Source organism: Nyctereutes procyonoides, unplaced genomic scaffold, assembly GCF_905146905.1.
Source record: "Nyctereutes procyonoides isolate TBG_1078 unplaced genomic scaffold, NYPRO_anot_genome, whole genome shotgun sequence".
Classification (NCBI taxonomy): Eukaryota; Metazoa; Chordata; class Mammalia; order Carnivora; family Canidae; genus Nyctereutes; species Nyctereutes procyonoides.
In genome coordinates, this window is record NW_026575146.1 from 38,616,557 (window position 1) to 38,629,010 (window position 12,454).

Below are 12,454 nucleotides of genomic sequence, written 5' to 3' on the forward strand. Positions count from 1 at the left end.
CTGAGGCTTTAGTGTGCAGGGTTCTGTGAGCCCGGGGAGCATGGGGAGCCTGACCCGGGGCTGGGAGGGGTTGGGGAGGAGCTGGTGAGGGCGGGATGGGGGGACAGGCCGCGCCTCCCCTGCCACATGCCAGCTCTGCCCCGGGAGCTCAGAGAACACTCAGCTTTTACAAGAGAAAATGCCCATGGACTTAATTCCACTTCATTGGGGCCAGCGGTCCTCCCAGCAGGGTTCCCGGACCAGCAGTAGCATCACCTGGGGACCCCCTGACCTGCTGCCTTGGCAGCTCTGGGCTGCTGCGTCTACACGTGCCCCGCAGGGGATCTGCTCCCACACTGTAGATGACGAGCCTCTGCTCTAGGTACACACAGTGACAGTCTATGAGTCATGGGCTTTGGGTCATAGAGAGCCCACGTGAAGCTGCACCGATTGGCATTTTCTGAGCACCTGCTCTGGGCCAGACACTCGGCCAGGCACTTGAACGAACCTACAGTCCTCACAGATAAGTCTCAAAGGAACTGCCTCATCCCTGCTCTGAACCGTATCTCAATAAGGCGGGGGCTGGGGTTCAAGTGACACAGGCCACCTGGGAGCCCTGGGAACCAGGGGGCACTGCACAGGCAACTGAGCAGTTGCCGGAGAGAGTAACCTTCCCCGGGCAGTATTTAACGCTTCATCTCCTTGAAAATGTTTGAGAGCAAAGATGTACTTGACATTGTGCCTGTGGGGAAATCGCCGGTGCCTGCATCACAGCATCAGCCATGTGTGTAGACGTATTCAAGGACGGCTCTTCCCACGCATGGATTTGTCAAACTGCTAGTGGGATTGTGTTCTATAAGGTTGCTCGTTCAGATAAATATTGGGCTCTGCTTAGAAAACGTATTGATTTGCTCAGTGGTCATTATTAAGTGCCTACTGTGTGCCCAAGGCTTTCCTAACTGAGGGAGTAGGTGGGAGACAGGGGGGTTAGTTTCACTCTTGAGGGATGTTAAGTGGCCAGGCTTTACTGGGTCACTCCCAAGGTCACTTTGTGTGGCTCTTCGTCCATCCTTGTGGGGCCATGACACATGCAGTGGGCCGGGCTCCCTTGGGGGGTGACTTACAGTTCCCGAAACAGCGCAGGCACTCCCTCCCCTGCGGGGTGGGTGGGCTACCTTACCGTTCAGGTAAGCATTCTGGATGTCAATGGCCTTCGTGGACTGGTCGTCAGTCGCACAGTGCAGGTGCGGGGGTGGGGCCACCAACACCCCCAGGGTCCCTCTGGTGAGGCCTGGCTCGAACATCATGCTGCGGCTCCTTACACTCACGTGCTCGCAGCCCGGATACAGGTTGCTGATGCTCACAGAGACTGTGGGTGGACAGGAGGCAGTGAGACCCGGGCAGCAGGCCTGTCTGTGCCCCTCCCGTGTGCCCACTCCCCATCCCTTCCCGGGACACTGTCATTCCCACCCTCTGCTGCTTGGGGCTGGGCCCTGTGGACCCCCCACAGGTGCCGGGGACAGTGCTTCAGGGCTGCTGCTGCTCCTCCCACGTCCCTTCCCTGCCCTGCTCTGTGCCCCAGAGGCCCACCCGGGGGCTGCACCTCCCAGGCCTGCCTGCCACCTGGGCTTCTGGTTGGGGTCAGCCCCCAGGGGGCATGGGGGAGAGGAGGCCCAGATACCTCCTCTCCCTCCCTCCCTGCTGCTCCTCACCCACCAGTGGGGTGTCTGTGATCCAGATCACTGAGCGGCTTCACCCCTGCACTTCAGCTTTCTCAGGAATAGGACTTCTTCCTCCTATCTTTCTGCCTGGGGAGGGAATGGCTTCCCTCCATTCCAGGCCTTGGATGCTTCACTGTCTCTGGGATGTTCCCAAGAGTTTTGCCCGTTTTGTCCTTCCCCGGACCCTGACTGATGCAGATGAAGCAGTTGGACTCTGGTCCCTGATATGGTGTCAGGTTGACTGCAAAACAACTGTACACAGTAGCAGGCCAGGCCTGTCCAGGGAGAGCAGACAGGACTGGGTATGTGCTAGGCATTCCTGAGCCTCACTGAATTCTCATTAGGACCACGTTTGTATGCAGCATCATAAAAAATAACTTATTTCACAAGGAGACACTGCGAGCCTAGAAACCCCTGATTCTGGCTAACCGCTGTCCCCTGGTGGTGAAGGGCGGTAGGCCTGCGGGGAGCCCCCTTCGACCCGGACACCCCACTCCCCTGTGGGGACAGCGGCAGAGGCCCTGCAGCGCTCCCCAGGGACACCCGACCCTTCCCGCCACCCCCTTCCCGCCGCAGCCCTACGAGGCCTCCACTCCCACACTCAGCGGGTCCGAGACCCGCCGGCCCAGCGGCTGCCTCGGAGCCAGCCAGACCCCCGCGTGCCACCGTCCTGCATCCTGCTGGTGGCCCAGCCCTTCTCCGCAGCATTTTCAGGGGTTTCTAGTGCAAACAAACTTCCTGCTGTTTGGGTGACAGAAATGTGCGCGTGTGGCACATTTATATCTGATATCAGATATAATGTAAAGTGGTGCACCCAGGGCTTCCAATTTTCTACAAAGAGCTTCAATGTTCAACTTTTTGGGGGACTGAGCTTTGAATGTCAGCAGTGAACACAATTTTCCCACACATGACACAGCATAGCAGCGGCCTGGGCCCCGAGTTTCAGCGCCTGCCCTGAGGCAGACATGCATTGTATCTCTGAGCCCGGGATTACTTCTCTCTAAAGTGGGTTATGACACAACCTCACAATGTCATGAAGATGCAGTGTAAGGACACGTGTATACCACGTGAACCCGGGTCAGCACAGATGATGTCAACCACACACACAGCTTTCCACGCTTCCTTGCTTCTAGGTTTTACTGTGGCCTCCCCAAGGAGCAGCCACTTTGCCCGCTGGACATCCTTTTGGTGCCCCCTTGGCCTTCTCTCATGTCTTTCCAGTATTTGTCACTTTCTTCAATCTTGCAAATTGAAGTCCCCCCCACTCCCCCCAAGGGGACTTCTTTTTACACAAGTGACTGTGGAGAGCAAAGCTGTGCCTCCTGAGAGAATAAGGCTCTCTAATCCCAGGGGAAGAGAATATAGAGCTTAAGGGGTTCCTCCATCCAGTTCCTTCTGGTAGCAAAGCCAGCGTCCTCGGGGATGCTTGGGACACTAGGAAGATTCTGGAATGGATTCACTGGGGATACTAGAGAGAGCAGTATTTACCTCCTACCAGTCCTGTCAGGGAAGCCTGACCCCGCTAACCTGTTATCTTGACAGAAATGTGAGGGTTTGGCCTGGAGACGCAGCTCTGAAGCAAGGGTGGTTGAAAGAACAGAAGTAGCCTCCCCAGGAGATCTGCTTCTTTGGTCCAGAGCAGACATCGTCCTCAACAGAATCTTCTGTCATTGAGCCCCACGACCCAAATCTCTCTCTGCACTGGCTGAAGGACACTGCTACACACGGTGACCTTGGCAGATAATGTGGCCTTCGAGCCACATCTTATTAAGAATCTACTTCCAGATTCTTCCAGATATGGAAGATGAGTGGTGGGGGCTGAACAGGAGATAACATCTGTCTGTGGCTGGTTCAGTGTAGCTCCTGGGCTCCTGGTATAATTGTCATACTCAGTGAGGACTTAGACATTCCAGATCAAGATCTAAATAGATCTCTTTGTTTCTGTCTCTGTGTCTCTCACACACACATACTTGGAAACACTGGCCTGGGCCACACAGAGGCTGACCCTCACATTATGTATGGAAGACTGCTGGCTTCAGAGGAGGTGCAGGCCATCCGACATCTCCAAACTGACCCACAATTAGAGAAGATAACCTAAAAGACAACCTAAAATGTGTGCCTGAAAATGCCCTTATTCCAGCCAGAGCTGCAAGCATCGCCACCAAGCACCGGCTCCAGAGTCAGATGTGCCACGACCTTCTAGCTGGGTAACACTGGGTAGCCCACTGAACCCCTTGAGACTTCAGTAACACGCTGGGGAGCTGCCTGGATGTTGTTGCATGGATTCATTGAGGCACCACAGGGCCCACACTCTGTCCTCGTCCTGGCATACAGTGCTCGGGGAGCACTCGTACGATGGAGAAGTAATACTGTACTACTATGAATTATAAATCCATTGTGGGTATTATTTCTTCACGTGGTGACACGTCTACTGCTGTTCAGAGAAAAGTTGAAAGGGGCACGTGATTCTCAGGTGCCACCCCTCAGCCCCGAAGAATGCTCCCCACACACCCTCCATCGTGGAGGGAAGGATGACGTAGAAACAAAAGTCTAAACCATGGTTTTCAACGTGGGGAACTGACACATCTGGTAACGTCAGGTACGGAAAATGCATCCTTGCAGAAAATTGTGACTGAGGAAACTCCCTGAAGGGATATACTCTTATCTTTGCAACATGTAATTCCCTCACTTGAGGGGATTTGGGAGAAACAACATCCCAGATGGCACAATTCCTGGTGTGCCCTGTAGTTGCTTCTCTGGGCTGGTGGGGAGCGGGGAGGACAGGCACGCTGAAGCTCTGGATGTCAAAGGACCTATGACCCTATCCAAGAAGGAGGGGGAGGACGGCAAAGCCCGCCTCCCAATGGGGCTCCGAGGAGTGGACGGAACAACCATGGCATCATCAGGGGCCTTTCAAAACCACAAAGTGACTTTGAGACGTGCGGGGATGGAAGTGACCTCTGCTGCTGTGTTCTCGAGTTACTGTGTGCGCCCAGCATTCCAGGAAGAAAGCCCGAGGGGGAGAACCCACCCGGGGACCAATATTCCCTGTGTGCGATCTGGAACCCGTATCCGTGCACTGGGTTTATCTGCAGGGGCTGAGCACCCTGATCTATGATTGTTACCCACGTACGAGGTATGTTTTATTCCACCCCGCTGGATCTAAAAGAGATTTGTGTAATGTGCACATAATGTGCAATTCACCATGTGAAGCATTTTAGAGCAGAACACGACACCATCCTGTGATTTGCACATTTGCAGTTTGGCCCTTTGCGTCTGTGATTTCAGGGAGGCCCCGGCCTTGCATCCGCAGTGTGGGCCAGGAGGGTAGACGTGGGGCCCACAGCCGGGTAAGACCATACCTAAAGCCACCAAGATAGTGAGATGTGGTCAGCACAAGCCAGGTGACCGAAGCCAAGCCACCAGTCCTCCTGGGCCTTGACAGGAGCGCCCAGTGAAGCAGGCACCCAGGGGAGAGACAGGAGCCGGGGAGACGGCGCCTACCTGCTGGCTTGGATGCCAGGGGCGACGGTGGGAACCTGGTGGAGTTGGTGGAGGAGAGTCTGGGCCGGCGTCTCCTGAAGAAGCTTCTCAGCAGCCCACACTTGAGAGATTCCACCAGGGTGGTCTTCCCAGAGCCAGAGTGGCCGAACAGCTTCAGCTTGATTCTGGACTGGAGGTTCTGCGTGGGCCGCAGTTGCTGGATGAAGAGTCCCCGGTGCGCATCCTGAGCACAGAGGGACAGGGGCCAATGAGCGACAGATACAGAGAAGGCTCCGAGCAGCCTGCCAGTGCAGAATCTCACAGTTTGGGACTCTCACCGTGTCCTTCCTCCTTGGGGATTTTTTTGTGATGAGAAGCTTTAAGAGTTACTCTCTCAGAACTTTCTAATATGGAATACAGCATTAGTAGCTGGGGCCGCCACCGTGTACAGTACATCCCGGCATCTATTTTAAAACAACTGGACGCTTGCAGCCCAGTCTGCGATTCTTACCCGTGTCGTAGACAGGTTTTATTCCATCCCACTGCATCTACAAAAAAAGTCATGCAAAGTGCACGTGCCCTGTTTTTGCCATTTTAAAGTGGACTGAAGCTCCGAGGCATTAATACGTGCACAGTGTGTACAAGCAGCCCCGCTCTCTGGTTCCAGAGTGTTCCCATCACCTAAAGAAGCTCTGAGGCCATCAGCACCCACTGCCCCCTCCTGCCTAGCCCCTGGCAGCCACCAGTCTGCTCTCTGCCACCAGGGATGTGCCCAGGTCCGTGGCATATGGTACATAAGGAATGGGGTGAAGCAATCCTGTGAGGCCAGAGAGGGACACCTGCTCATCTGTGTGGAGGGGTCCTGTTCCCTTGTGGCACTGCAATGGCACCAGGTGCTGAGAAGGAGGGCCTCAGGGGGTACCAATACAATTGCTGTGACAGGGCCAGGAAACCAAGAACCTTCCCACTGTCCTCTCTCTCTCAGCCCTTCAGGGAGAAGCAGGATAATCCATAGACTCACTCACTCACTCACTCATCAGCAGACATTTATGGAGACCCCGTGTGCTAAGCACAGTGCAGGGAATGGGAAGGTGCAGACCCGGCCCAGATCCATGTCCTGGGAGGACATGGACATGGGAACACTGACACCAAGTATACCAAGAGTATACCAAGAGGGGGACGGTGGGCAGGTGCTCTGTGCACCCAGAGGCCCCACCTTGAGGCCCGCACAATGAGGCATGGCTCTTGCTGCCCCAGCCCCCCGGCTGCATCCGGCCTCACAAGCAGGATTACCCACCCCTGATCCTGGCTCCGGAACAGTGGCCCCAGTGCCTCTCAGAACCTCGGATGCTTTCCTTCCCCCAATTCAGGATGGTCCCGCTGCTTTAGCCGGTTAGCTTCCAGCATCCAGAGCACTAGAATGTTCCTCCCTGTGGGAGGCTCCCCATCCTGACCCCTCCAGACAGTAGGATGTGAGGGACACTCTCCCCCTCTCAGTGGAGCCAACTGAGGGGAGAGCTGGTGTCCCCAGCACCTGGCAGGGCGGGGCTCAATAAAGATGTGTGCTAGAAATGACCTGCCTCAGGGGGACCCTGCAGGAGCCTGTCAGGGGGACTGCCTGTTAGTGTCCTGAGATCAGGCCCGGCAGCCACTGCTTCCCCTCCTAAACTCGGGCGGGGACTCCCTGTTGTGCTCTTCCCTCCCAACCACCGAGCAAGCGCACCTGTCAGACTCAGCTCTGCTGGAGGCTCCCGTGTCCCCCCATCTTCTGTGTGGGACCCTGACTCGCCGTCTCCCTGCGGCAACCGCCCCCGGTGGGCTAGTTGGAAACGAAACGGGTAGCTCCAGGTTTAGTTCAGATGGGGGGGGGAGGGGTGCTCCTGGATGTGGGTGCTTGGGCGTAACAAGTTCTCAGGTCCACCTGCCTTCTGACGGTCTGCTGAGCACTTATATAAGGTGTGATTAGGTGATCTTAGCACTAAAGTGCATGTTTTGGAGGATATGGTTTAATAGTCACCAACATTTCCAGGAATGTAGCTGTTCAGTGAATCAGTAGGGGGCGCAGACTGGTGTCCTTGAGAAGGCAGCTGCCATCGTGTGCTCTCCAAGGCTCACTGGGGTTCTGATAGGGAGATGGCCTGAGGAAGACAGTGAGTAGCTCCTGACCAGCTTTGAAGGTGGGAGAATATGGACTTCTTTGGAGGGGAGCACACAAGTCCAACCTGGGCCTCTCTCTACCAGGAGCTCCCAGCTGGTCACAAAGCCCCACCTGGTCAGGTCAGGACCTCCTGGCATAACACCTGAGGACCTGGGACCACTGTGTTTCCTCCGTTCTGGCTCCTGCCTTGAATAGTCTCTTGTGTGTCCCCTGCTCCCCAGGCAAACAGGTGGGGCTGGCTGCACAGGTGAGGCCTGGGGTGTCCATGGCTATGGGCCTCCTGTAGGAGAGGCTGGAGGCTCGGGGAAAGGACAGGAAAGCAGCGGAGACTCTGAGGAATCAGAATTTGAAACCAGTCCTTCCCTCCAGGTGGTCAGAAAGGGTCATTTGTGTAAGTGAGAGACAGAACACGCACTATCCCTGCTTGTTCGCTTTAACCGTATACTTTAAATATTTACCCAGGGATGGGAGCTCTGTTTGCATGCCAGCCCACGGCTCACAGAGTAACTGAGCCTCAACAATCCATGTAAGTGCTGTCATAGCTCGCCTGGCTGTCAAGATCACCTCCTACCTGGTCTCTCTTTCTGGGCAGTCAGAGCGAAAGTCCCAAAACCAGAGTCAGGTCTTGCTGGGCACACCTGGACCAAACCCAATCTCCTGACCTAGGTGTGTAAAGGCACTGACCTCTCCAATCAGATCCCTTCAGGCCTGATCCTCCCCCAGACCACCTGGCTCAAGCCCTGGTGCCAGGTGCCTTCAATCCTTTTGGTCTGTTTCCTGGGACACCCCCAGCTCTCTACTGCCCCAGGCCCTTTGCACTCACTGTTCCCACTGCTATACCCCAGCTCCTCCTCTGGCTGCCTCCCCTCTTTAATCTTTCATCTGTTGGCTTAAATGTCACCAGCAGAGAGGTGTTGCTGACCAATGGATGGAAATAACCCACCTCTCTTGTTTGAATCTCTGCACTTAACAGTATAAGCAGTCATTCTTCTATAAAGGGTCTGGTGATCTCTCCTGTGTTTGCCATGTATGCAGAAAGCAGCAATACACAGTAGGAAAAAAGGGTGTGGCTGTGTTCCAATAAAGCTTTATTTACAAAAACAGGTGGTGGTGGGCTGTCCCCCAGGCCATCGTCTGCCAACCCCTGACTTACCGCATCCGCCAGTTTTTATTTGTTTACAGTCTGAGTCTTGCCTCTTGCTCACTGTGGTCTCTCACGTGCCTAGAATGCATTTCTAGACATGGTCAATCTCTCTTAAGTGAATATTATTTGCTAATTGCATCACTCTTTGACGCCCTAGTGAATCCCAGTTTCTAGTTAACCTTCTTCCTGCACCTTTGCCCCTGGCAGCTTAGCTTCACTCTCTCATCAGCAGAGATGACTAACCACTAGCGCATCGACAGGGAGGCCCACCTGCAATCTGGGAGGGCCGGATTAGAGCAGGAGGAGGTTATGTGACTTCCCCCACGTGGCAGGATGCAGTTAGAAGGAGAGGAACAGCAACTCTTCCTTATGCAAATGTCGTTACTTGTACTGAATTTTAAATTCTGGGCAAACTCTACACTTCGTCCTGTTTTCCAAAATATTCTCAGGCATCTTTCTTCACTGTCTGATTTTAGACATAAAAAAAGGAACTATTTTTTTTAAAGATTTTATTTTTTTATTTATTCATTCATGAAAGACAGAGAGATATAGAGAGAGAGAGAGAGAGAGAGAGGCAGGCAGAGACACAGGCAGAGAGAGAAGGAGGCTCCATGCCAGGAGCCCGATGTGGGACTCAATCCCGGATTTCCAGGATCACACCCTGGGCCAAAGGCAGGTGCCACCCCGGGATCCCCCAAAAGGAACTATTTTAATATTACCTTATGGAAATCTGATTGGAAGGACAATCGTGGAACCCCCAATATGAGGGCACTGAGCACACAGAGGAGACACGTGGGGGGGGCTCTGTGGGACAGGACCAGAGGCTCCCACACACTGCGGCCCCCAGGCACCTTGTGGAGAGCTGGGTCAGAGGTCAGGCTGCCCCCACAAGCTCTGGCCTTGGCCACCCTCAGCTCCACCTGCCCAGATGCACTGGCTGCAAGGTCTCATCTCCCCAGGGTCAGCTCCCTTTGATGAGGACCCCAGGACCCCCACTCAGCTCCAGCTGGTGCTCTGCTGCCCCCTGCAGCTCAACAAGAGGACTGTCATATTTCTGGAGCAGGAAGCCCATGGCTTCCCTAGAAACCTTCTTTAAAAAGATGCCCTTGCCAGTTCAGACTCTGTGCACATTGAGGATGCTGAGGCTGTGGAGCAGCTGTGAGAAGCTCTACACGAGTTCCTGCTGGAATATGAAGCCGGCTGGGCAGGCCCTGGAGGGGGTGCTGAGCGGTGGTGGGCAGGCAGGCTGCTGCTCACACTACCGCTCCTGCGCCAGACAGTGGGCAAAGTGCTGGCCCATTTCTATGGAGTGAAGCTGGAGGATAAGATGCCCATGCACAAGCTGTTCTTGGAGATGCTTGAGGCCCTGATGGACTGAGGCAATGGGTGGGCATGGGTGGGGGTGCTTGCAGGACCCACTTGGAATGGGGTCAGCCCTAATGGGGCAGAGCTGGGGTCTGGGCAGTGCTACAGCCTGCTGGCAGGGCCAGGGCAACACCATCAGCCCCTGGGAGCAGGCCCTATGCCCTCCCTTCCCCTCTCCCAGGGGGGTCTTAGAAGCTGGGAATGTGTGTACCCAGGCTCTGGGCACAGTGCTGCCCCTTGCAAGCCATAACGTGCCCCCAGACTGTAGGGGGCCTTGTGGAAGCCAAAGGGGGCTGCAGGGGACATGTGGTGTGTGTGTGGGAGGGGGGCAGAAGCCTGATCTCAGGGAGGAAAGGGAGTGAGGCCACAGTCTCCCAGTGGGTGATGCTTTTGCTGCTGCTTAATCCAACCCCCTCTCCAGAGCAGAGGGGGATTTGGAGAGCAAAGGCCCCTGCACCCCTGCACCCTTCACTCCTCATCATTTGCATTGGGCATTACTTCCCCCCCCCAAGCAATAATTCCAAGCAGGCTACAGCCCCTTGACCCCTGGAGTAGCCAGCCGCCCCCCTCGCCCCCCCCACCCCATCAGCTTCCACCCAGCCTCCTCAAGGGGTAATGAGAGCACTGCTTCTATGCCCTGCAGAGCAATAACACTATATTTATTTTTGGGTTTGGCCAGGGAGGTGCAGGGACATAGGGCAAGCCCAGCTCAGAGACCTAGGCTGTAGAGACTCTATTTTAATGTATATTTGCTGCAAAGAGAAACCGCTTTTGGTTTTGAACCTTTATGAGAAAAAGAAATATATTGAGCTCAAGAAAAAAAAAACATGTTCCTATAGGCTCATCACCTGATTAGAGGTGCAAACAAGGGGGCATTTCTGTTGCTAATCTGCCCCACTGGCAATCCTAGGGCATGACAAGGCAATTTAAGGCCAGCCCCCCTGCTGTGCAGATACAGGCTTCTCCCCAGGGATGTGTTTAGGATCCACATGAGGGGGTCTCAGGGGGGCTGGCTCCCCCCAGGGCTGTCAGGAAATGTGTAGAGGTGATTTTTTTTTTACTGTCACAGTGGATGGGGGAGGGGAAGCTATGACCTGGGCTGCTTGGGGTCCTCATGTCCCCTCTCCCCAAATGCCCACCCAATCTTGGAGAGAAATGCAGGGACGTCAAGGATGAAATGACAAATAAAGGAAATTGGGGACAAGATACTCCTCAGTGAAATTGGCCTCTTCCTCTCTCTTCCCCGTCCTTACTGGTGGTGATCACTCTTCTCCACCACATGACCCCAGTTACAACTGCAAACACATCTGCCATCTTGGCTTCTCTGCAGGCATGGCCTGCCCGGTGATGACCTACTGCAACAAGTCCTTGCTGACCTATTCTCCAAGGTAGCTCATGGGACATCTCAATCTTTTTCCAGAACTAGATTCTAGTACCGGGAGTCCCCACACTCCCAAGCAACTACTTATTTGGAGCTTTTTTTTTTTTTTTTTAAGAATGTGGTTAGAAATGCATGGCAGCCCCCTCCTTGCTCTCTGGTTCATCAAGAAGTTGGGCTCTAGAGCCTTCCAAGAGAACAGCTGAGGCCAACGAACCTGCGGGTCTCACTGAACACGGAGTCTGGGAGACTCAGCTGCCCGGAGCTGCCCTGTGACCCTGGGAGGGAGATCGGGGCTCTCCACACAGCAAGCGAGCTCAGCTCCAGGGAAGGACCCTCTCCCGCCCCACGGAAGGGTCCTATTTCAGGACTGAATGTGGCACGGCGCTGATGGGCACCTGCTGAGCCTCACGGAGAGCCCCCTTCCCGCAGGACCATCTTCACCCTCGGGATGTCGTACAGACAGCCCCTGGCACGTCTCGAGGCCAGAATGGTGGCTGTCACTAATGATGGCTCTCAGGGTGGCCTTGTTGACTCGCTGGCACCTGCTCCGGGCACTGGACCACAGGAGGGGCCACCACGGGGACTCGGGGCGGTTTGCAGGGTACCAACCGCAACAGCAAACACATGGTGCTTATTGTGTGCAAGCACTGTTCTAAAGACATCGTTTCTATCACCACCGTACTGGAAGGCAGCACTATAATTACCTGCTTTGACAAATGGGAAACTGAGGCACGGAGCTGCAGTACTGGGTAGCAGTACTGGGATTTGAGCCAGAGGGTCTGACTCCTGAGTCTATGCACTTGGCTATCACTTTATATTTTGCTTCTCAAAGCAAAGATAAGAAAGGAATCTATCTGTGGATTCTAGGCACGAACAGGAATGATGTCCTCTTGCTCATAGGTATTAAAATAACTTTTCTTTGCCTTGACTTCTTTGAGAAATATCCCAGGATAACAGTAACATGCTAGACAATGGAATATTCTTTCTCCCATCTGTCTTTTAAAAATCTAGTCACCAAACATGAGGGTGCCAATCGGCGCGAGAAAATAAAGGAAACTTGAAACAGGGACAGTGCAAGAGCCCACCCACCTCGATTGAGAGATCCTAGTCAGGAAACAGCTAGCTGCCTCCCTGGGCCTCCCCTGGGCCTCCCCTGGGCCTCCCCTGGGCCTCCCCTGGGCATATGGGGTCGGCAGTAGCAACACACAAGCTTCTCTGTATTT

The 12,454-nt window shown here is 54.6% G+C and overlaps 1 protein-coding gene across 4 annotated transcripts in view; it reads right to left on the minus strand.

Moving 5' to 3' along the window:
* DAPK1 (death associated protein kinase 1) overlaps positions 1 to 12,454 on the minus strand; it is a 170,965-nt gene that overhangs the window by 11,973 nt on the left and 146,538 nt on the right. For all 4 annotated transcript variants that reach the window (XM_055310471.1, XM_055310468.1, XM_055310469.1 and 1 more), the window contains exons 20-21: positions 5,205 to 5,427; positions 1,160 to 1,348 (exon numbers count right to left, since the gene is read on the minus strand). In XM_055310471.1, the coding sequence (XP_055166446.1) occupies positions 1,160 to 1,348; positions 5,205 to 5,427 (412 nt within the window). The remainder of the gene's footprint in view (positions 1 to 1,159; positions 1,349 to 5,204; positions 5,428 to 12,454) is intronic.